The sequence below is a fragment of the Xiphophorus maculatus genome, chromosome 13 (assembly GCF_002775205.1).
Source record: "Xiphophorus maculatus strain JP 163 A chromosome 13, X_maculatus-5.0-male, whole genome shotgun sequence".
Taxonomy (NCBI): Eukaryota; Metazoa; Chordata; class Actinopteri; order Cyprinodontiformes; family Poeciliidae; genus Xiphophorus; species Xiphophorus maculatus.
In genome coordinates, this window is record NC_036455.1 from 6,467,953 (window position 1) to 6,489,523 (window position 21,571).

The 21,571-nt window shown below is 39.1% G+C and overlaps 1 protein-coding gene and 1 long non-coding RNA gene across 2 annotated transcripts; both read right to left on the reverse strand.

Annotated features, from left to right (window-relative positions):
• Positions 1-7,111: 7,111 nt before the first annotated feature.
• On the reverse strand, positions 7,112-7,710 carry LOC111610477. The gene is made up of 3 exons (XR_002753656.1): positions 7,563-7,710; positions 7,367-7,479; positions 7,112-7,294 (listed from the first exon to the last, which is right to left on the reverse strand). It is a non-coding gene; the product is annotated as an uncharacterized LOC111610477 (long non-coding RNA).
• Positions 7,711-9,165: 1,455 nt separating this feature from the next.
• On the reverse strand, positions 9,166-10,649 carry LOC111610459 (piggyBac transposable element-derived protein 3-like). Its single transcript, XM_023344688.1, has 2 exons — positions 10,315-10,649; positions 9,166-10,206 (listed from the first exon to the last, which is right to left on the reverse strand). The coding sequence occupies exons 1-2, from the start codon at positions 10,505-10,507 to the stop codon at positions 9,728-9,730; spliced, it is 672 nt and encodes a 223-aa protein (XP_023200456.1). The 5' UTR covers positions 10,508-10,649; the 3' UTR covers positions 9,166-9,727.
• Between the last annotated feature and the right edge of the window lie 10,922 nt (positions 10,650-21,571).

The following is a 21,571-nucleotide window of genomic DNA, read 5'->3' on the forward strand; positions in this document are numbered from 1 at the left end:
TCAACAGGAACCACCATGCAGGTATCAGTCTCCTGTTTTAATTCAATCTGTTCTTCACCCGGACTGCAGTAAACTTCTTTCTCTTCCACTTTTATCTGATGGTGTTTTAGATCCTCCTGCTCTTCTTTTATCTGATGATCTTCTGGCTCTTGCTGTTCTTGTTTCACCTGCAGAGGTTCCAACTCCTCCTGGTCCAGAGTGGATCTCCTCTCCTGGTAATAAATGTTACACTGCAGGCAATCTGGACAAGAAAACAGATTTAAAAAGCAATCGTTACTTTATTGAAGTAAATGGGAGAAATCGTTCATCGTTTACGACAGAAATGAAAAAAATGAAAAAACCCACACCGAAAAATTTAAGAGCGTAGACAGAGAGACAGATCAGGCGACAAATCCAGCTGACAATTGGAGAATTCTCAAATGAACGGATATTAAATATTTTTTATTTATTATAAAATTAATAAGAGTTGCCAATGTTAATGAAATTTACTAGTAAATATTAACATTTCAAGATATTCCTTAATTTGGAGTTATTACTTTTATTTGGGTTAAAATTTGACTTTAGTTCACTTTATATTTTGGGGTTTATTTACAGAGTTTATTTGTAGGTTAATAATTGTTTAGTTTTTATTGCTTTGTGTTTGTTATTTACTTTTGTAAGTTAGACATTAAGAACTGTGGGTCCATTTTCTGTAAGTATGGGGACTGGTACAGGACCAGCATGCACTGGGTTGGGCCTGTGGGTTTTGACCAGAGCAGGAGAGGAAACAATGAAAAGTAGTGATGCTGAGATGCAGCTTCATGAAGCCATCTAAAAATTAGTATCAATGCTAAAGAAAGCTGCAATCATATGAGGAGAATGACCAGAATGTTTACTAACATGTACTTGCACCATTCAGTATGATAAAGTAAGTGTATCAGCTAAAATTAGCCAAAATGCTAATGTTAGCATGAATGCTGTCAGTAGCATGTGGGGCATCACTAGCATGTTGTCTGTACTTTACTTACTCCATTCGGTATACTAAACATGGCTAATAAGTAAGAAAATTAGCTAATAGCTTATTTAAGCTAAAAGACTAATGCAGCAAAGATATTAGCAAAGATAATGCAGGCTAACATTATTTCACTGCCGATGGTAGTGCACTAACCTTAGAAGAATATTAAGGCTTTTATTTTGAAATCTTCAGTAAGTTTCATATTAAATGGCCGTACTAATTCAATGTGTATTCAATGTGAATGCTGTCAGTAGCATGTGGGGCATCACTATTCAGAGATGCAATGAGTTTATAGCAGTTGTTTCACCATGTCTGTAGTTCTGACATTCTGCCATCACTGTGGTTCTAAAGAGCAGCTCAGAGAGGCAGACAAAATTCTGTCTATTTTGAGTCTAAGCAGCAGTTATTTTGAGGTGTAGAACAATAGGTGCCTGCCATGCAATGCATAGAGATTGCATCCCTATGCATTGCTATGGGCAGGCCCCAAATAGGCAACGTGAAAACAACATGAAGCTTTACAATGAATAAACAAGTAAAAGATGTTTGTGATTCTGATACATAAATTCTGATTAACCTGGTTGTATGAAACAATGGCTGGATCCAAAAGAAACTAGAAACAAATAGAAAAGAGGGTTGTGATTGGCTTGTTACTCGCTATGTCACCAGGGACAACGATTTATTACTAAAAAATAAAAACTGTAACTGCTCAGGTTTAGGTGAGTTCTCTGTCTTACCCGCTTCATTACTCAACACATCATTAATGTAAAGTTTGATCTTTGTTATTTGCTTGTCAAACTGAAAAAATAAACTATAAAAGCAATTTTCAAGTTTTTTGGACATTGAACATCTTTTATTTATGTAACTGTTTGGTGTATTAGTTGAAAACGGTGTAAAAATAAAGAAACTGTAAATTCCCACTCATATTGGGCCCATGAATGCACCTTTGCCCATAGTCATTGTGCCCTTTTTCCCCATAGACTATAAATAAACGCCTCATGGACCGCTCTTGCCTATTGTTACTGAAGAGATTTAAGGCGGCCATCTTGGAGCGGTCGACCGTTCCACTCAGCTTTATGTTTAACAGACTCAATGACGTATCAGCGCATTTATCTATCATAACTCGCTAAATACTAAACAGATATTCACCAATTTTTCTGTAGACCTTATTAAAAGATTAGCAACATTTACAAGGAAATAATTTTTAAAGTATTTTTGAATGACTGATATAAGGTTGAGCATATTTAACTATTCTTAGTGGGGAAAACAGAATAGAGTCAGAATAGAATGTGTTGATATTTCTGTATTATGATTATTTTACAAAGCACACAACCAGTCATAATCTTTTAAATATATTATTTAGTGATATCAATACATATTTATATAAATATACAAACACAAAATAATACAATCAGAGAGAAATAAAGATGCTTAAATAATTATTAATGCTGAATAATATGCATTAAACTACACATATTTATATGGACATGCGTATATACATAATATCTATATAGGTTTTATTCATGTTTTCCAGCTGAGGAGGAGCTTAAGAGAGATTCAGCAGCTGAGATTCATCAGTGCAGTGAATCCGTCTCTCCTTAAAGACATTCCCCACTTCTTCCTCACATGGTCTTTATGAAACCTTCAAAACAAAAACAGGAGCTATTTTACTTTAGACAGAGTGAAAGAATTTCATATAAATAAGAGTCTTTCCCACCTTGTGTGGAATAATCTAAATCAATGTTAGGGAAAGAGATCCAAAAAGTGGTGAAATCAACCTTTATCGAAGTTTAACTAATTGGAAAAAGGTTTCACAAATCCCTAACATGGTTCTGAATATTCTGCTGTTAGAGCAGAATAATCCAGTTCAGGTCTGAAGAGTCCAGGTGTTGTAGTTTTTAAACTAGAATCGAATAAAATGCGGAAGCTAGTGAAAAATTAGGTGGAATAACCCTTTAGCCATTTCCCGAATCGGAAACCAACTTCAGCTTCGTGTATATGAGCCATTTTCACAGCGTAATTGTGATTCCTGCGTTCATTTACCGGTTAACAAAACATTTATACGGGAAAAGAACATTTACTAAAATGATCCTCATACAGAAAGGTGCAGACATTTAGACCTTAACCTGCATCCAAACGCTGGTGGTTCCTACCTATTCGGTGTAAGATTATCTGGGGCCTCCGGGAGAAATCCAGCAGTCTGCGATGATCATCCATCTCTTCCTCCGACTTGACGATGATTTCTTTAAACTCTGTGAATGTTTCTTCAGCAGCAGTTAACGGCTCGTTGATAAACTCGTTTAGAGAAACAGTCGAACATTCAACCAAACAGACCATGCGCCATTTTCTTTGTCTTCTTCTTCTTCTTCTTTGGGATTTTATGACTGTCGTTCATTCATGTCATTGCATTACCGCCACCTTGTGGATCTTACGATCATCACATCTAAAGATTTCTCATACAGTGCCAGTTCTCTTTGAAAGACGTAAAATCTTTTCTTCCACTTTATCTAAATAAAACAAATACAATATTAGTATTCCAGTTTTCCACAAATCCAAAGTTAATATTGTCTTCTGATTCGTATCTCCTACATCCCGCAACATGTTTCACAGTTTCTTCACTCCACCAGATCAGAACCTTTCCTATAGTTTCCGTATATCCACAATGATCGCTGCTGCTTTGTTCGGAGTTACCGCTGGTTCCGCCCATCCTGTGGCTTATTGAGAGCCGATCAGCACCGGCTTGTTCACTGAATTGTGCGGTGCTGGTGGTCGAGTGTAAATGACTTTTAACGGTTTTATCTATTTGATTTTTCTACCGGTATTTTAATAATAGTTTGTATTTATTTCTTTCTTAGCTCTGAGGATTGAAGGTGGTGAGTTTGGCCCAGATTAGTGGCGCCCAAACCTTTTGAGACCAAGATCTACTTTTTCTCTCACCAGCCGGCTGAGATCTACCTCATGACACGAAGACATAAAAATTGTAAATTAAATTCTATTGTTTTATTTTATATGCAAACATACATCAGTTATAGCAGTTATATAATAAAGTGATAGAAAACCTAACGCAGTTTTTTCCTCAGTGAGACTCTGACACTATCAAGAAAATATTATTAGAAACTGCAGAGTACTCATTTTAACCCAGAAAAGGAATTAGAACAAACTTGGAATCCAGAAATTTTTTTTTCCAGAACAGGAACATTTAGTTTTTATTATTACTTAGAAACTGATGAGTACTCATTACTTTTACAAATTTAGAGCATACTTAGAAAGTCCAAAGAATACTTATAATTATCTAGCAACCCAGACGTCTAACCCAAAACAGGGATTAGAATAAACTTAAAGTCCAGAAAAAACTACCTTAGCAACTACGTTTTAGACTCCTATTCTTCCAGACCAGAGGATACTTACTTACTTACTTACTTAGACTTATCTGCCACAATAGTCGACCGCAATAAAGGGCAATTTTTACCCTTTTTTAGGTCTCGATCACATGAGATTTGCTCTGATTCCAAAACTACAACACCTAGATACTTCAAACCTAAATTAAATTATTCTCAACTAAAAGCAGAATATTTAAAACCATGTTTCTGATTTGTAAAACTTTTATCTGATTTGTGAAACTTCACTTAACAGACGGTTGCAGAAGATCTTTCCTTCCAACAGCCATCTCCATCTACAATAATTTTTTGAAGAATTAATGAGTTACACCAACATTTAACTTCCCATTGGGATTAATAAAGTGGTTTTGAATTAGAATAGGGAAAAACTTCATGGAACAAGTGTGAATAGTAATTTAAACTTTAGTGAAGTTTCACAAATCACGTAAAGGTTTCACTAATCCCAAACATGGATTAAAATATTCTGCTTTTAGAGCAGAATAATCCAGTCCAGGTTTGAAATATGTAGTTGTTGTAGTTTTGGAATTAGAGCAGTTCTATTATTCAATATATGACTTTATACTTTACTTTTGTAAGCATTTCTATGCAATATTTAATTTTTTAAGCAGGGATGTTGGTACTGATTTTAAGTTATTCAGTTTAGCTGACAGATTTGCACTGTTTAACTTTTTCCTGCTGCTTCTACTCATTTCATTTCAGCAAGTGTTCTGCAGTTGAACTCAAATGTTTCTACAATTTTCAGCAGTAACATTCAGCACTAACACGACATTTTCACAGGAAAGGCAAATGTTCTACTTACTTTCTAAGACACTAATAATATATCTATGTGTGGAGGTTAAATTAGTTCCAGCATTAGAAACATGGTGATCTATAATAGAAAACAGCTGCAGCAGAACAGAGAAAAATATAACTAAGACAACAGAAACACTAAATTACTGAAGACAATAATAATCAACCATACTTTCTAAAATCAAGAACCATCAATGTATGAAAATTAATTTATAATGAATTTTAAAAGTAATTATTTTTTATTTATTCATTAAGCTATTACATAGGTAGAGTTGAACTGATTAATATAATTTTACAAATAACAGCATCAGTTACAATGTCATTTTGTTTTAAAGAGAAACTTATCATCTTATAAGTTTTAAATCTAAGCTTAGATCACTTTTAGACCATATACAGTACAGACCAAAAGTTTGGACACACCTTTTAATTCAATGAGTTTCCTTTATTTTCATGACTATTGACATTGTAGATTCACACTGAAGGCATCAAAACTATGAATAACACATGTGGAAATATGCACTAAACAAAAAAGTGTAAAACAACTGAAAATACCCCTTATATTCTACTTTCTTCAAAGTAGCAACCTTTTGCTGTGATTACTGCTTTGCACACACTCTGCATTTTCTTGATGAGCTTCAAGAGGTAGTCACCTGAAATGGTTTTCACTTCATAGGTGACCCCTGTCAGGTTAATAAGTGGGATTTCTTGCCTTATAAATAGTCATGAAAATAAAGAAGACCCATTGAATTAGAAGGTGTGTCCAAACTTTTGGTCTGTACTGTAGATTAGTGTAAAGACTCATGTCTAAACGAGTTATATGTAGCATCAATGCTAAAATCAGGCATACTGTAGGCTTGTAATTGGATGTATCCTCTCTTCAGACTAGAAAAGGTCAGTAGGGATTGAAGAATATGTAGAATGGAACAATTATGGTTAGCAAAAACTTTTATAAAATTTTTCAAATTTCCAGCCTGTTAACTGTCCAATATACATGTTTTCACAAAAGCCCTCCATCAGATTCCTTCCTATTAAATATACATGGGTAGCGCAACTTAAGGTACTTGATTCCTTTGTTAGCATACACTGTAAAAAAAAACGGCCTCATTTTACGGTAAAAAACTGGCAGCTGAGTTGCCAGAAGTTTACCGTCTTTATACGGTAAAAGTCTGGCAACCAAAACTGCCAGTTTTTTACCGTATTTCTAAAATACGGTAAAATTCTGGCAACCAAAGCTGCCAGTTTTTTACCGTATTTCTAAAATACGGTAAAATTCTGGCAACCACAGCTGCCAGTTTTTTACCGTATTTGCTAAATGCAGGATTTTACCGTATTTTTGAAATACGGTAAAATTCTGGCAACCACAGCTGCCAGTTTTTTACCGTATTTTGTAAATGCAGGATTTTACCGTAATTTTAATATACGGTAAAATTCTGGCAACCACAGCTGCCAGTTTTTCACCGTATTTTGTACATGCAGGATTTTACCGTATTTTTAATATACGGTAAAATACCGTACTTCCTAAAATATTTTAAAAAAAATAAAATGTGGTTTTGCCGTAGTAAATACGGTCATGCTGACTGAGGCATAATATCTACATGAGTGAAAAACACATCCAGACTGTATGATATATTGACATTTTATTGTAAACCCTCCCCCCCAAAAAAAACTTATGGTAAATTACTGGTCTCTGTTCCTACCAGAATTTTACCATACAAATTATAGTACAACAACCAAGGAAGTGTAACTTGTCAAGCATTTCTATACAGAAAGTTATAAAGAAAATAATTTCTAATTAAACAAAAATACAGATTACGAGTAATCCACTTAAAGAAACAATTTCTATTTAAAAAGTCAAGTTAAAAAAAGAACTGATTCTATTTTATGTCCAGTTTCCTCACGGTATTACTGAGATCTGGAAAACAAAAACAAAACAAACAGTATGTGTCCACATAAGAGATAACATATTGTAGAAGACAAAATGGTGATAAAAGGATTCTTGTTCTGGGTTGAGAGTCACAAGTCGCTGAGATCAGACGTTGCTCAGGATGGTTGTAGTCTTCCCAGTCACAGGTTGAAATTGAGACTCGCATGTTGTCAATCGGGTGTTTCCTCTCTGCTGGAAAACAAAAAGAAAAAGTTAGAAAGATGCACTACATGAACATCTTATTCGCTTAAATGTTTGTTTCACCTTTGTTGACTTGCATATGGACACAGGTACTTCAACCAGGTGGTGTGATCATTTCTGACTGAAAATTCAGTAGTTAAACCTTTGTTTGTTGTCAACAGGTGTGATCCTCTGGTCTGCAACCAGACAAAATACACAAACAAAAAACAAATAAAAACAAATATAACTGTTTTAGGCAATTTATGAAATAGATACTCACCATTTATCTGAGTCTCATGAAGGCCAATAGGTTGTCTTCAACCATTTATGTAAGTTACATTTCCTGCAAGCTAGCAGAAACAAAGCTGTAAATGTGAACACTTTTCATACAGGCAAACAAATTGATACAGCTGAGACAATTTATGCTAGGTTAGTTTTTCTCAGTCACTTTTGGTGCATTTCTCGAGTCATTGTTGGCATTTACAAAACAGTAAGCGCATTTCTCAAAACAATTTGTAGAAACAGGAAAAATAGCATTTGTTTGCTTTCAAAATCCTTAGTTCAGCTCTTAAAATCCTGTCTGTTAACATATCAGTGACTCAAAATAATAAGTTATAGTCTCTCTATGTACAGATAAGACAGTCAAATCGATTAGTCATGAGAAGAGACTACAAAAGGATCATTTACGCCAGTGTTTCTCAACCCTGGTCCTCAACGCCCCCCTGCTCTGCATGTTTTAGATGTGCCTCTACTCCAGAACAGCTGATTCAAATGATTGGATGACAATCAAGTACTGCAGAAGCTTGTTAATCATCCAGAGATACAATTCAGGTGTGTGGCAGAAGGGAAATACCTAAACCTGCAGGACAGGGTGACGCTGAAGACCAGGATTGAGAAACACTGATTTACGCTTTTGCTATAATTTATTCATGGACCATGCCATGGTGATTCAGAAAGAAAAAGACAGAAATGCAGAGAACAAAAAAAGTAGAAAAGGAGCCACAGGACAATCTCCTCAAGGAAAACTGTACAGTGCTGTAGAAATTACATTACATTTTAATTTCCATAGTCACTTTGTTCCTTAACTCCACTGAGGAATCTTTTTTCCTCAGTGGGGTTAAGGAATGAACAGTAGGGTGGGAGGACCTCCATCAGCATCATGTTGTGGGTCTCAGCCATGTCCTGATGTTGGACTGATGGAAACTGGCAGATGTCCTCAGCCTCTTCTGACTCTTCTTCTGCTTTCCTCCCAACTATTTCCTCCTCAGCCTCACTCCTCTTCTTCTCTCTGGCTGTTCACTCTGCCCAGATACTTGTTCATCAGTTCTCAGACATGTAACATTGTGTTGTGTTCTGACTATATAGAGCATAATGTTGCCAACTGATGGTTCACAAGATGCACCTCCAATCTGTTTCAGAAAACTGGTTGATCGTTGGTTGAGCTAATGGTTCATACACTGACCTGTTAGAGAAACTCAGGACTCACTTGGGAGCAATTTACCAATTCAGGACAGATTTAGAAAATAATAGAATATAAATTAATTAATATATGATTCACATTATGACAACTTTAAGACTTATGCATGTTAAGACTTACACAATGAACTGATGCTATTTTGGAAGTTGAGAATTCAACACAGACACGTTGTTGTCCTGTTGTCCTCATTTTCTGTATACACCCTTTATCCTCCGGGTCAAAATGACCCGTCTTCAATAAACCCCCAATATAAGCAGCTTAATTGAATTTTAAACACCAAATTCTATCTTGTATATTGTCACTCACCACAAAATGTGTGAATACTTGACTTTTCCCTCTCCACTTGAATTTCTATAGCTTAAGAAAAAAAATGTGCAAAATGAGTTTCGAATGCATTTTTATTCATCACAGTGACTAATTTTCTTTTACTTTTCTCCAGTGAACAAGAGGATGTACAATACAAAAATATGAAAAATAACATAACCCATTCAACTAATTGGCACATGTAGGGCAGTATGCAAGTGCACAGCCTTTGCAGATATATTTCTTACACCTGCAGCACACAGTATGTGTTTTACAGTCTGAGGGCAGAACTGACATCTCTTCCTCTTACTTGGCTTAGCTGAGGAAGTGGCTGTGGTAGATGGATCCTCAGGTTGATCAGGAGCTGCTGCACTCTGAATAGCTTTCACAACTGCTGCTGAGGCTTCTGTGTGGGGGACATGCTTCCTTCTTTCAATGAGTGGAGTTACAAGTGCCTTTCCTAGCTGCTCCAGGAACACCCTCTTCTTGTTGTGCTTATGAGACATCCAGGTTGGGTTGATCTCTATCCAAATCACAAAGGCATTGTAGGAGGACACATCAATGATGTTGTGGAAGATGACCAGGGGCCAGCGGGCAGTCATTCTTCTGCAGCTATATGCTCCAATCACCTTATCTAGGTTGTCCACACCTCCTTTGTTTCGGTTTTATTCCAGGATGATGATTGGCTTCCTGTCCTCACGGTCACTAATGTCGCCGTCTTTGTGCAGTGTGCTCAGAAGAACTACATTCTTGTTTTTCTTTGGGAGGTAGGAAACTAGAGTGGTGGTGGGTGTGAAGGCAAACTTTGAGGAGAAGACCTCTCTCTCCTTTGACCCAAGCAGTGCAGGTGGGAGCTCAGGCTTGTTCTTTTGAACTGTACCAACCATGGTGATCTTCCTCTTCAGGAGCTGCTGTCCGAGTTCATAAGAGTTGAAGAAATTGTCACATGTCACATTGTGACCCCTCAGTCCCTCTGTCACATCAAGCACAACTCGCAACCCCTGGTTCTTCTCTGGGCATCCACTGGTTGACTTCCCAGTATAGACTTGCATTTTCCAAGCATAGCTTGATTCAGAAGCCACCCATGACTTGATCCCATATTTTGCTGGCTTGCTGGGCATATACTGCCGGAAAGGACAACAACCTTTGGACAAAAGACATTAGCATCAGTGATTAGTATCAGTGTCACAGAAAACAGTCAAAGAAATCAATAGTGAAAATCACTTTTATTACAAATATGAAAACAGATTACCTCTAAATGGAACCAGTTGCTCATCCACTGTTACATCAGGCTCTGGATTGTAGAGGTAGGGCAACCGCTCCACCCACTTGTCCCATACCTCTCTTATGGCTGCAAGTTTGTCTGTCATACGTCTTGCTGGTCTTGATTCACGGTCATCAAATCGCATCAGTCTTGAGTAGGTGTGAAAGAGTTTGACTGGCATTGTGGCTCGGAAAATTGGCCTTCCACTCTCTGCTCACTTCTGCTACTGATTGATCTGAGACACAACTAAAACTTTGTAACATTTTATGGTTTGTAAATAACTCTGTGACCTTGATTTCAACTCCATTTGCCTCACGGGTCATTTTGACCTGAAGACCATCTTTGTACCTTTTTTTGTACAGCTTACATGGAAATGAGAATAAAAGCAACACTGAACTTTTTCTATTGTCTGGGCCAATCTAGGAAAAGTCTTAAAATCTCAAGTTAAAAAAATTACATTTAGGGGATTGTTTGGGGGGGGGGGGGTTTAACACAGTGGCGGGTCATTTTGACCCGAGGACAACAGGAGGGTTAACATATTTTGATCAAGACGATAAAAGCAAATTACAATTATAAAAGCATAGAAGTGTACATAACCAGCTACATGATGTACAAAAGCAAAACTTGCAAAACTAATTTTTTTGATGTGCAGAAGTGACACAGTAATTTGAAGATTGAACAGGTAGTTTTAAGAATTTCAATTCTGTTCTGAGAGATGCACCCAAACTGAGAAAAGCTGTAAAATATTAATATTTAAATTCTCTTATCTTCAAATCCTTCAACTGTCATGGACCCAGTGACTTTAGTGCAAGTATTTTGGGTGTGAGAGTCAAGAGGTCAAAGGAAAATATTAAATAATATCTCTGATGCCAAGCTTTATACTTCTAAGTATTACCAAAGTATTGAAACAAAAGCTAACATGTTCTTCAGAGATTTAACTTGCATGCATGAACATTTCACACTCAAAGTAATTCAAATTAATTATTGAACCAAACTTGGAAAAAGTTGCTTCTGCCATTAACAATAACTTTAAGCACATGTAGTCTGAAGTAGACCAGAAATATAATCTATGCAGCCGTTCCTACAGAAACATTAATGGAAGTGTTGCATCTGTGAAGATTAAATGTTCCATATAGTAAAAATATCTAGCTGCAGTGCATGTACATAAACAGCATGGCTCAGAAACTACACATTTCTTTGTCAGTTGGTTAAAGTTAGCTAACTTCAGTTGAAACCGTGAAAGGGACTCACCTGTGATGTGTTGCCCTTCTCCTCCTGAACGTGCAAAAATAGCAGAAATTTGATTTCAAAGACAGTAGCAGCATCTTGACAAGGACCAGGCCTACTGGGCTCTCAGCACCCTAGTTAGCAACCTTAGTTAGCACAGTGACTTTACTGTGTTGAGTTCAGGACACCACTACAGGAACAGAGTTAAAAGAATCTTGCTGCTGATGCTGAAGGATCAAGCAGCAATGCAAACTAGATAATTATTTGTTTACATGACAAATAACAGTCTCCATTTACTGTAAACCCTACTATTTATCACAATTACAAAATGAAAAACTCTCTAGACCAGGGGTCCCCAAACTACGGCCTGCGTCATTTGGTCTGGCAATGCCGGATCTGGCCCGCCTCCTCATACCAGAGAGCATTCAGTGTATTTTTTCATATATTGTATTTTCTGGTTTGTGGATTTCTCTTCAACCACCAGGGGGCTCTTGAGCAGATGTTAAACTAACTTTCCCTCAAATATATACTAGTCAGTCCCAGTCACCGTTTCACTCACGGTTTTTTCCATTTCCATTCTGGGTAAAAATCTATCTAAAAGCGACCGCGAATGTGTCGTAGTCAGCAACCCCCCCCCCCCCGTCGACAGTTTCAAAGACAGAACAGCCCCCCCCCCCCCCCCCCCCCCCCCCCCCCCCGCCGACAATAAGTTTCTAAGGTATCTTTCTCCAAAAACTAAGACCGGCCCCCGAGCAGAGAAAGGAACAGCTATGTGGCCCTCGCAGGAAAAAGTTTGGGGACCCCTGCTCTAGACTATTCTCTACTAATAGCACAATATTCAAAACCAAGTGTGGGATTTGTGAAACTTCAATGATGGGTGACTTTACAACTTGTATGATTTTGGATAACACTAGAATTGTTCTTTATTGAAGTTTCACAAATCAGATAAAGGTTTTACAAATCCCACACTTGGTTTTAAATATTCTGATATGAGTTGAGAATAATCTAGTCCAGATTTGAAGAGTCTAGGTGTTGTAGTTTTTTAGCTAGAGTAAATTAAAGATGCTGATTGCAGTGAAAAATTAGGTGGAATTGCCCTTTAGCCATTTCCCAAATTGGAAGCAGCAATTGGAAACCAACTTCAGCTTCATTCAAGCAAGAGGGGCTAACATACAGTTCTCTTAATGTTAATGATCAAATGCTCTCATAAATGATGGTGGCGTTGGCTGTAGGAGTTTGCTTTGCAATCGGTGGATCGCCAGATCGATGCCTGGTCTACTGCTGAGATTTCAGTTTGGTGTATTAAAGGCATTATTAAAAAAGAAACCAAAATATCACACCAGCATTCTGTTCTTTGTAAAAAATTATTTTGCAGTCTTGTTTACGCTTTTACATTGTAGATCTAAACATCAGCAAAATTTGTAATTTTGGCTGATTGCTACTGTTAAGTTTAGGGTAATTAACTGCTGGCAATATTACAATTTTTTAAGAACTTTACAATTACTTATATTTTTACACTATATTTCTGTATTTTCTACATTCGTGACTGTCACAATTATTTAGGATATATGTTTATTCAGTTATGATAATGCCATGTATTTTCTACGGCAGTATAATGCTGTGAATATTCTGGTCAGTAACTGCTGGCATTTTACAATTTTTTACCGTAAATTTACTGACTTTCTTTGCAGTTTCGACTTACGGTTGTTCCATGTAATTTCTACGGTAATGCAATGTTTTTGGATACGACGGTCAAAAACTGTTGGTTTTTTACAGTTTTGTACCGTAAATTTACTGACTTTTTTTACAGTGTATCCTCGCTGTTGAAATTAAAGTAAATACAACTATAGGACATAGTAAGAATGAAAATGTATCAGAGGAGAAAACAACTTTTTTTTTTACTTATTCTTAAATTGAACACATACAAACTGCTACAGCTTACTCTTAAAAACATTATTATTTTTGCTTACTTAGAGTTGTCTTATTCCGGGAATGATTTGTACCACTCTATTAAACTATTAGGGAGTAAAGTAGCCTGGGACCTTTTTGAGTATCTAGTATCACTGTTAACTAATAGATTTATGTATTTAAAGCATTTGTGTTTATATAGAAATATAGTCCTAAACTAGATGCAACATGAGAAATGTCATGGTAAATGAATCTGATGAAACCACCTGTTAAACTGTAGAAAACCGTTATGGTGAGATCCACAATATTTTATGTTTATACAAATATAATTACATTTATGTCTAATCACTGTGTCTGCTAGGAAGGGTGCAGTAAACCCTAACTCGAAATTTGAAGGATTTCATGTTTGTAACTCATGAAAAATGTACATCACATAAACTAATGTGATTGATGTAAGTCAACACATAATATTTAGAAGAGAAACTTAACTCTCAGTGTTTCTTTTCAGAAGATTTTCTTTTCTTCTAAAAGATTTCTTCTAATTGTGTGAAAAACAGTGGCTGATTTTAATGTTCAGTTAGAAGCATTTTCATTTGTTTGGATCAATCAGTTTTTGATGTGTTTAATACACATACAGTGCCATTATGTGTATTAAACACATACTGGCACTGTATGTGTTTAATACACATCAAAAGCATCTTCTACAATAATGCACATTATTGTAGAAGAGAGCTCAGCTGTCTCTTTCTACCTGTTCTTGCTTGCAGGACATAGCACAGAATTTAACAGTACGAATTCATAACATAGATGAATTTGAAAGTTTATACATTTTAGAAGAGAGACAAAAAATTTTGTTAGCATAATGCATGTTTTTCTGACTTTACAGCAATCTCATATTTGACAAGCAAAAAAAAAAAAAAAGACTGTCAACAATTTTAAACAAGTAAATAACTTGTTAAATACACCGACAGCCTTGCGGCCACAGCTCCGATAAGCCGCCTCCGCAATGGAGGCACGGAACACGGTCCACTCAGACTCAATGTACCGCATCTCCACCGGAACATGTTCAAAGTTTTGCTGGAGATGGGAGTTAAAGCTCCGTCTCACAGGGGATTCCACCAGATGTTCCCAGCAGACCCTCACAACACGTTTGGGCCTGCCAGGTCTGACCGGCATCCTCCCCCACCACCAGAGCCAACTCACCACCAGGTAGTGGTCAGTGGACAGCTATGCACCTCTCTTCACCCGAGTGTCCAAGACATGGGCCGCATCTGCGGCCGCAGATCCGATGAAAGGATGACAAAGTTGATCATCGAACTGTGGCCTAGGGTGGCCTCTCAACCTCACACACTAGCTCCGGCTCCTTCCCCACCAGAGAGGTGACATTCCACGTCCCAAGAACCAGCTTCTGCAACCGAGGATCGGACCGCCAGGGCCCCCTCCCTCGGCAGGCATCCATCACACACTGCACCCGACCCCTTTTGCCCCTCTCACAGGTGATGGGCCCATGGGAGGGGGGACCGATGTCTCCTCTTTGGGCTGAGCCCGGCCGGGATCCATGGATAAAAGCCCAGTCACCAGGCACTCGCCATTGTACCCCCCTCCAGGCCTGGCTCCAGAGTGGGGCACCGGTGACCCACATCCGGGCGAGGGAACAGCAAGTCCAAAGTTTTCTTCCATCATAGAGTTCTTCAGGTTGTTACTGTTGTAACTTCCAAAAGGGAAAAGGTAACAGGGATGAAAGACTGTGTCCTGTATGGCTAGGGCCTGGCTGTAAGTACATTCTTGAATGTAAACTAAACATGTTCTTATTTCACCAATGCAAAAACCACGTGAGCTCCATCAGCGCCACCGTCAACGTGCTCACACAGTTCCCACACCTGTCCATTATACACTGATGTGTTCAGAAGTGCTTCCTGATGATGCACAAAAATCTGGTGCAAATCGGTTCATGTAAAAAGGAGATACAGCTGTTGAAATAACCTAGGGGGCGCAGTGGAGTGAAATGACAATTTAATGCCATTGGGTTCTTAAGAGGTTAACCAAGGTCAATCATAACAAGTTTAGTGCAAATACAATGATGCATGTATGATTTTGAGATAAAGGTGCAAACAGCGATGGATTAATATTCACCATTCAGCCACATCCGCATGCTGCTGCCAGCCAGTGTTGAGAGAAGGATTTACCATCATGTTGTTCTACTTCATTAAACACAGGTTGAAATCTGCATGAACCGCTGAGTAAAGGGAAGAAAAAGAGTGGGAAAACACTGACTTCCTGTTGAAAGGGGTTGTGGTGATGTCACTAATTGGCCATGTGAATGTGATGAGCTCTGGTCTGTGATGATACAAATGAAGTTTGATGTACCTGGGCGCTTATGTGGGGATGTGTTGTTGCGCAACACCCCCACCCTCCTTTCTGTCTCTACTCTCTCACTCTCTGCTTCCTCTTCTGAGAGGGGAGATGTGCTACCAGCTCTCCTTCTAACGGGTTAATTGAGTTTCCTAAATCTGCTGGGATTTACCCTGTCCAGAACTGAAGTAAACTCTGTTTAAGCTGGTTTCGAGAAACGATTCGCCTGGTTTCTGACGGCCAACATCCAGGTGTCCCACCCTTCTTCCCCCTGTGAATTAGCCAGACTGAGCAGCCTACAGCCAACTAGTTTCACAGAGCACACCTGTTAACGGTCGCTCGTTCTCTATTTTACAACTTGCATTTGTTATTGAACCAGGTAGGTTTTAGTGACTCGGGCGAGTCCCAAGGATGACGTTTTAAATTTGGGCTACCAGCAACCTAAAAACATTTTAAACTTTTTCCTCTCCAGAATCAAACATCACAGCTATTTTACAACCATCAAAGAACTTTAAGGTGACTCATTAACTGAATGTCCACAACATCTTTTAGATTTTCTTTATGCTAAATATTTTATTAGTAAGGCAGTTTTGCAAGGGTCAGTACAGCTTAATTCAGTAGCAGAAATAATCAAATAAGTAAAATCAATCATCTAGTCTATCTTTCCCTACTGCTGATACTGAGAACTAAAAAAGGGAACCTTTGAGAGAGACGGACGGAGCCTGGCGCCTCGAACCCCAGACCTGGCACGACGACGAAGAAGGTGCTGCAGCAGGAGGAAGACGCCGATCGATGAAGGCCAGGATCTCCGCAGGTCTGATGATGAAGAAGGTGTTGCAGCAGGAGGAAGATGTTGATCGATGAAGGCCAGGATCTCCGCAGGTCTGATGATGAAGAAGGTGTTGCAGCAGGAGGAAGATGTTGATCAGCGAAGGCAGGAATCTCTGTAGGTCTGATGAGCCTCCTCTCCGCATGGATGGTGAGGTCACACAGGACTTGGTGCTGGCAGGAAGGAAGGCACCAGTTCTTCTTCTTTGTCTTTGCCTTTGTCTTCATCTTTGTCTTTGGGGTCTGAACCCAGCCGATGAGAGAAGTGCGATTTGAAGCCACAGGTTGTGGGGCTGACGGGTTGGTCTCCATGAGCAGGACAGTCTTCGGCTCCGTGGCCCCGGCTCTTCTTCAGCTGCAGAGTTCTTTGTCCATCTCGATCTTGGCTCGAAGCTGCCCGGAGGATCCAACAAAAGGTTCCTCTTTTGCACTCACCTTTTATAGGGTTTCTTTGGCTAGCACTGTTGCTGGGCTTGTTTCATTGGCTGTCTGCTTAGACAGATGATCTCATATCCATCACTGTCTTACAGACATTATGTCCTGATGTCTGTGCTAATGTCTCAGAGTTGCTCAACCTCCTGTCCATTGCCTGCACAACCTTTCACCTACTCTCTAAATAAGGCGTTGATCATCTCTGCTCTCCTGTTAGTTCCTTGCCTTTCACCTTTCACCTACTCTCTACCTCCAACATATCAGTGATGTTTAATTGCAGTTACACCTTTTACACCATTTCAAGTTCAATGTCAAAATCACATTTATATCACATTTATTTTCTTTAGCTTCTCTGATTTATCATTCATTTATGATTTTATAACCATAACTTATTAATTATACTTATTATAATCTTAATGTGAGTTATTACAGATGTTTTCTGAAAAGAAACCAAGAATAATCCATGATTCTAATTATTTGATGCCAAAGTTACAGTTACTTGTTTTTCTTGTAAGTGTTCCCACAAATGTAACTGTAAGTATTATTACAAGTAAACCAATATTAATATAAGTATTTTACTTTGAATCTTATCAAATTACTCAAAATGTTTTAGATTTCATTCTTTAAAACTTTCATGCTTTGAAATAAGGAATAGTCTCAGCTATTTTTTATAAATCTGCAGGCTGGAACTTACTTCCTCTTTTTCCAGGAAACCTGCTTTTCCTGTTTAATGACTCTTTCTGACTGACTATGATTTCTTATGATTAGATAGAAAAAAGTAAAATTAAAGCAAAGTTTGCATGAGACAAAAACAACACACACAACCAGATTTATTTTATTGACACTTAAGTCTACTGTTGGGCCTAGATATCACTTGAGTGATTCATTTTAAAGATAACTTTATTTATTATTACTGTTAAACTAACTTTATTGACACTTAAGTCTACTGTTGGGCCTTGATGTCACTTGAGTGATTCATTTTAAAGATAACTTTATTTATTATTACTGTTAAACTAAAATCTCCAGCATGGGGAAGTGGGATGAGCTCGGATTTTCTTGACACCCCCTCCACGAGGTCAGACCTTTCACATGCTGGGAGTCCATCACCCTCCTGCAGTTCGCCGTCCTCATCCCCTGGAAAGAGAAGATGTTCGTCTGGGATGTGAAGATGCAGATTCTTCATCCTCAGTTGTCACAGAGGGCTCAGTGTAGTCATCAAAACTCCACTTCTCTTGACACCCCCTCCTTGGAGTTTTGATTTCCCCCATGAGGTGATGAATGTCGAAGAAAACTTGGATCGCTCTGATTCTTCTACAGGAACCTTCGCTGGATGAACTGTCAGTTCTTCAGGATGTGGGATGGTTCTTTAGGGAAGATGGGCTGAGACAGAAGGCCTCAAAAAAAAAATTCTGGCTGTTCAGCAGAGCAAAGCAAAAAGCATAAGCATCATGACGCTTTATCCGTAATCATGATCCTTTTCCATTTTAATCCATCAGGTTGTGACAGGAGTTCTTCTTTAGCATAGTCCAATTTCTTCACGGCCCTCCCAGTCCAAAGCCTTGAAGTTGTTCTTTGAACGGCAACCTTCCTGTAATAGTGGCCAGTCTACTGTAGGATGGCATGGTGCTTGATTCTCTGGCCATCTTCTCGTAATGTTCTGGTTCGCTGTAGCTAAGAACTGGCTTGAGCACTGCTTCCTCATGGACCCCTTTCTTCATCAGTAGTACTGTGTTGAAGTTCAGTACTTGCTTTACAAAAACTCGGGCGTTGAATCTCAGCTTGATCCCCGTAGCTGCAGGCCGATCTTGAGCTTTAATCCAAACTCTCTGCCCTGCTTTCAGTGACACTTTGAGCTGCAACTTCCCTTTTTCTTCTCTGAGCAAAAAGGAGAAGTGTCTTCGCCTCCCTGCTTTCTGTGACGTGAACGGAGTTCCTCTGCAGGGGAAGACCTGCTCTTCTAGCAGTTGTCACTGTGTCCATCAGCACCAAGAGGTACTTCTCACCTCTCTTTCCTGTTGTCCCCATTGGCTCTGCTACATCCATGCAGACTGAACCCCATGGGACTGTGCTCTTGATGAACAAACCTTCCATCCGCTGCCCTCGGCGACCTGCGTTGTATTGACCATACACTTCACAGTCCCTCAGCACGCGTTGGACTTGTTTCACTGGGATCCAAAGATCTTGCTCCTCCAGCTCCTTACGGGTAGGTCGCACGCCTGCATGTCCAAGGGCCTCATGCACGCTCCGCACGACCTCGACCACGTACTCTTCTGGGACCTCCCGTCCTCTGGGAGTACTGTCCCACTTCTCGGTACCGACAAAGACGATCTTCCTTTGTTGGACATAACAGTCCACTTCATCATTCCCACGCCAATGAGCTCCCTCATGCGTGTGTGCTCTTTGATGCTCAACTTCTATCTCCAACTGCATTTTTAGCTCAGCAATCTTTTTCCACAAATCTTTGTGTGCCACGGGCTTGCCCTTTGCAGTCTCGGAACCATTTTCTTCCCAAATGGCCAAGTCCTCCTTAAGGGCTTGAGCACAGTAGTAATTGTCGGTTACTAACCACGTTGGGCGCCACTTGTTGTTGCGCAACACCCCCCCCCTCCTTTCTGTCTCTACTCTCTCACTCTCTGCTTCCTCTTCTGAGAGGGGAGATGTGCTACCAGCTCTCCATCTAACGGGTTAATTGAGTTTCCTAAATCTGCCGGGATTTACCCTGTCCAGAACTGAAGTAAACTCTGTTTAAGCTGGTTTCGAGAAACGATTCGCCTGGTTTCTGACGGCCAACATCCAGGTGTCCCACCCTTCTTCCCCCTGTGAATTAGCCAGACTGAGCAGCCTACAGCCAACTAGTTTCACAGAGCACACCTGTTAACGGTCGCTCGTTCTCTATTTTACAACTTGCATTTGTTATTGAACCAGGTAGGTTTTAGTGACTCGGGCGAGTCCCAAGGATGACGTTTTAAATTTGGGCTACCAGCAACCTAAAAACATTTTAAACTTTTTCCTCTCCAGAATCAAACATCACAGCTATTTTACAACCATCAAAGAACTTTAAGGTGACTCATTAACTGAATGTCCACAACATCTTTTAGATTTTCTTTATGCTAAATATTTTATTAGTAAGGCAGTTTTGCAAGGGTCAGTACAGCTTAATTCAGTAGCAGAAATAATCAAATAAGTAAAATCAATCATCTAGTCTATCTTTCCCTACTGCTGATACTGAGAACTAAAAAAAGGAACCTTTGAGAGAGACGGACGGAGCCTGGCGCCTCGAACCCCAGACCTGGCACGACGACGAAGAAGGTGCTGCAGCAGGAGGAAGACGCCGATCGATGAAGGCCAGGATCTCCGCAGGTCTGATGATGAAGAAGGTGTTGCAGCAGGAGGAAGATGTTGATCAGCGAAGGCAGGAATCTCTGTAGGTCTGATGAGCCTCCTCTCCGCATGGATGGTGAGGTCACACAGGACTTGGTGCTGGCAGGAAGGAAGGCACCAGTTCTTCTTCTTTGTCTTTGCCTTTGTCTTCATCTTTGTCTTTGGGGTCTGAACCCAGCCGATGAGAGAAGTGCGATTTGAAGCCACAGGTTGTGGGGCTGACGGGTTGGTCTCCATGAGCAGGACAGTCTTCGGCTCCGTGGCCCCGGCTCTTCTTCAGCTGCAGAGTTCTTTGTCCATCTCGATCTTGGCTCGAAGCTGCCCGGAGGATCCAACAAAAGGTTCCTCTTTTGCACTCACCTTTTATAGGGTTTCTTTGGCTAGCACTGTTGCTGGGCTTGTTTCATTGGCTGTCTGCTTAGACAGATGATCTCATATCCATCACTGTCTTACAGACATTATGTCCTGATGTCTGTGCTAATGTCTCAGAGTTGCTCAACCTCCTGTCCATTGCCTGCACAACCTTTCACCTACTCTCTAAATAAGGCGTTGATCATCTCTGCTCTCCTGTTAGTTCCTTGCCTTTCACCTTTCACCTACTCTCTACCTCCAACATATCAGTGATGTTTAATTGCAGTTACACCTTTTACACCATTTCAAGTTCAATGTCAAAATCACATTTATATCACATTTATTTTCTTTAGCTTCTCTGATTTATCATTCATTTATGATTTTATAACCATAACTTATTAATTATACTTATTATAATCTTAATGTGAGTTATTACAGATGTTTTCTGAAAAGAAACCAAGAATAATCCATGATTCTAATTATTTGATGCCAAAGTTACAGTTACTTGTTTTTCTTGTAAGTGTTCCCACAAATGTAACTGTAAGTATTATTACAAGTAAACCAATATTAATATAAGTATTTTACTTTGAATCTTATCAAATTACTCAAAATGTTTTAGATTTCATTCTTTAAAACTTTCATGCTTTGAAATAAGGAATAGTCTCAGCTATTTTTTATAAATCTGCAGGCTGGAACTTACTTCCTCTTTTTCCAGGAAACCTGCTTTTCCTGTTTAATGACTCTTTCTGACTGACTATGATTTCTT

What these genes read in the sequence shown, in the direction of transcription:
- LOC111610459 (XM_023344688.1), bottom strand. Translation starts at nt 10,507, where the DNA reads ATGCCAGTCAAACTCTTTCACACCTACTCAAGACTGATGCGATTTGAT. An exon ending in GCAACTGGTTCCATTTAGAG is followed by an intron (nt 10,207 to 10,314) that starts GTAATCTGTTTT and finishes TTTTGTCCAAAG; the next exon opens with GTTGTTGTCCTTTCCGGCAG.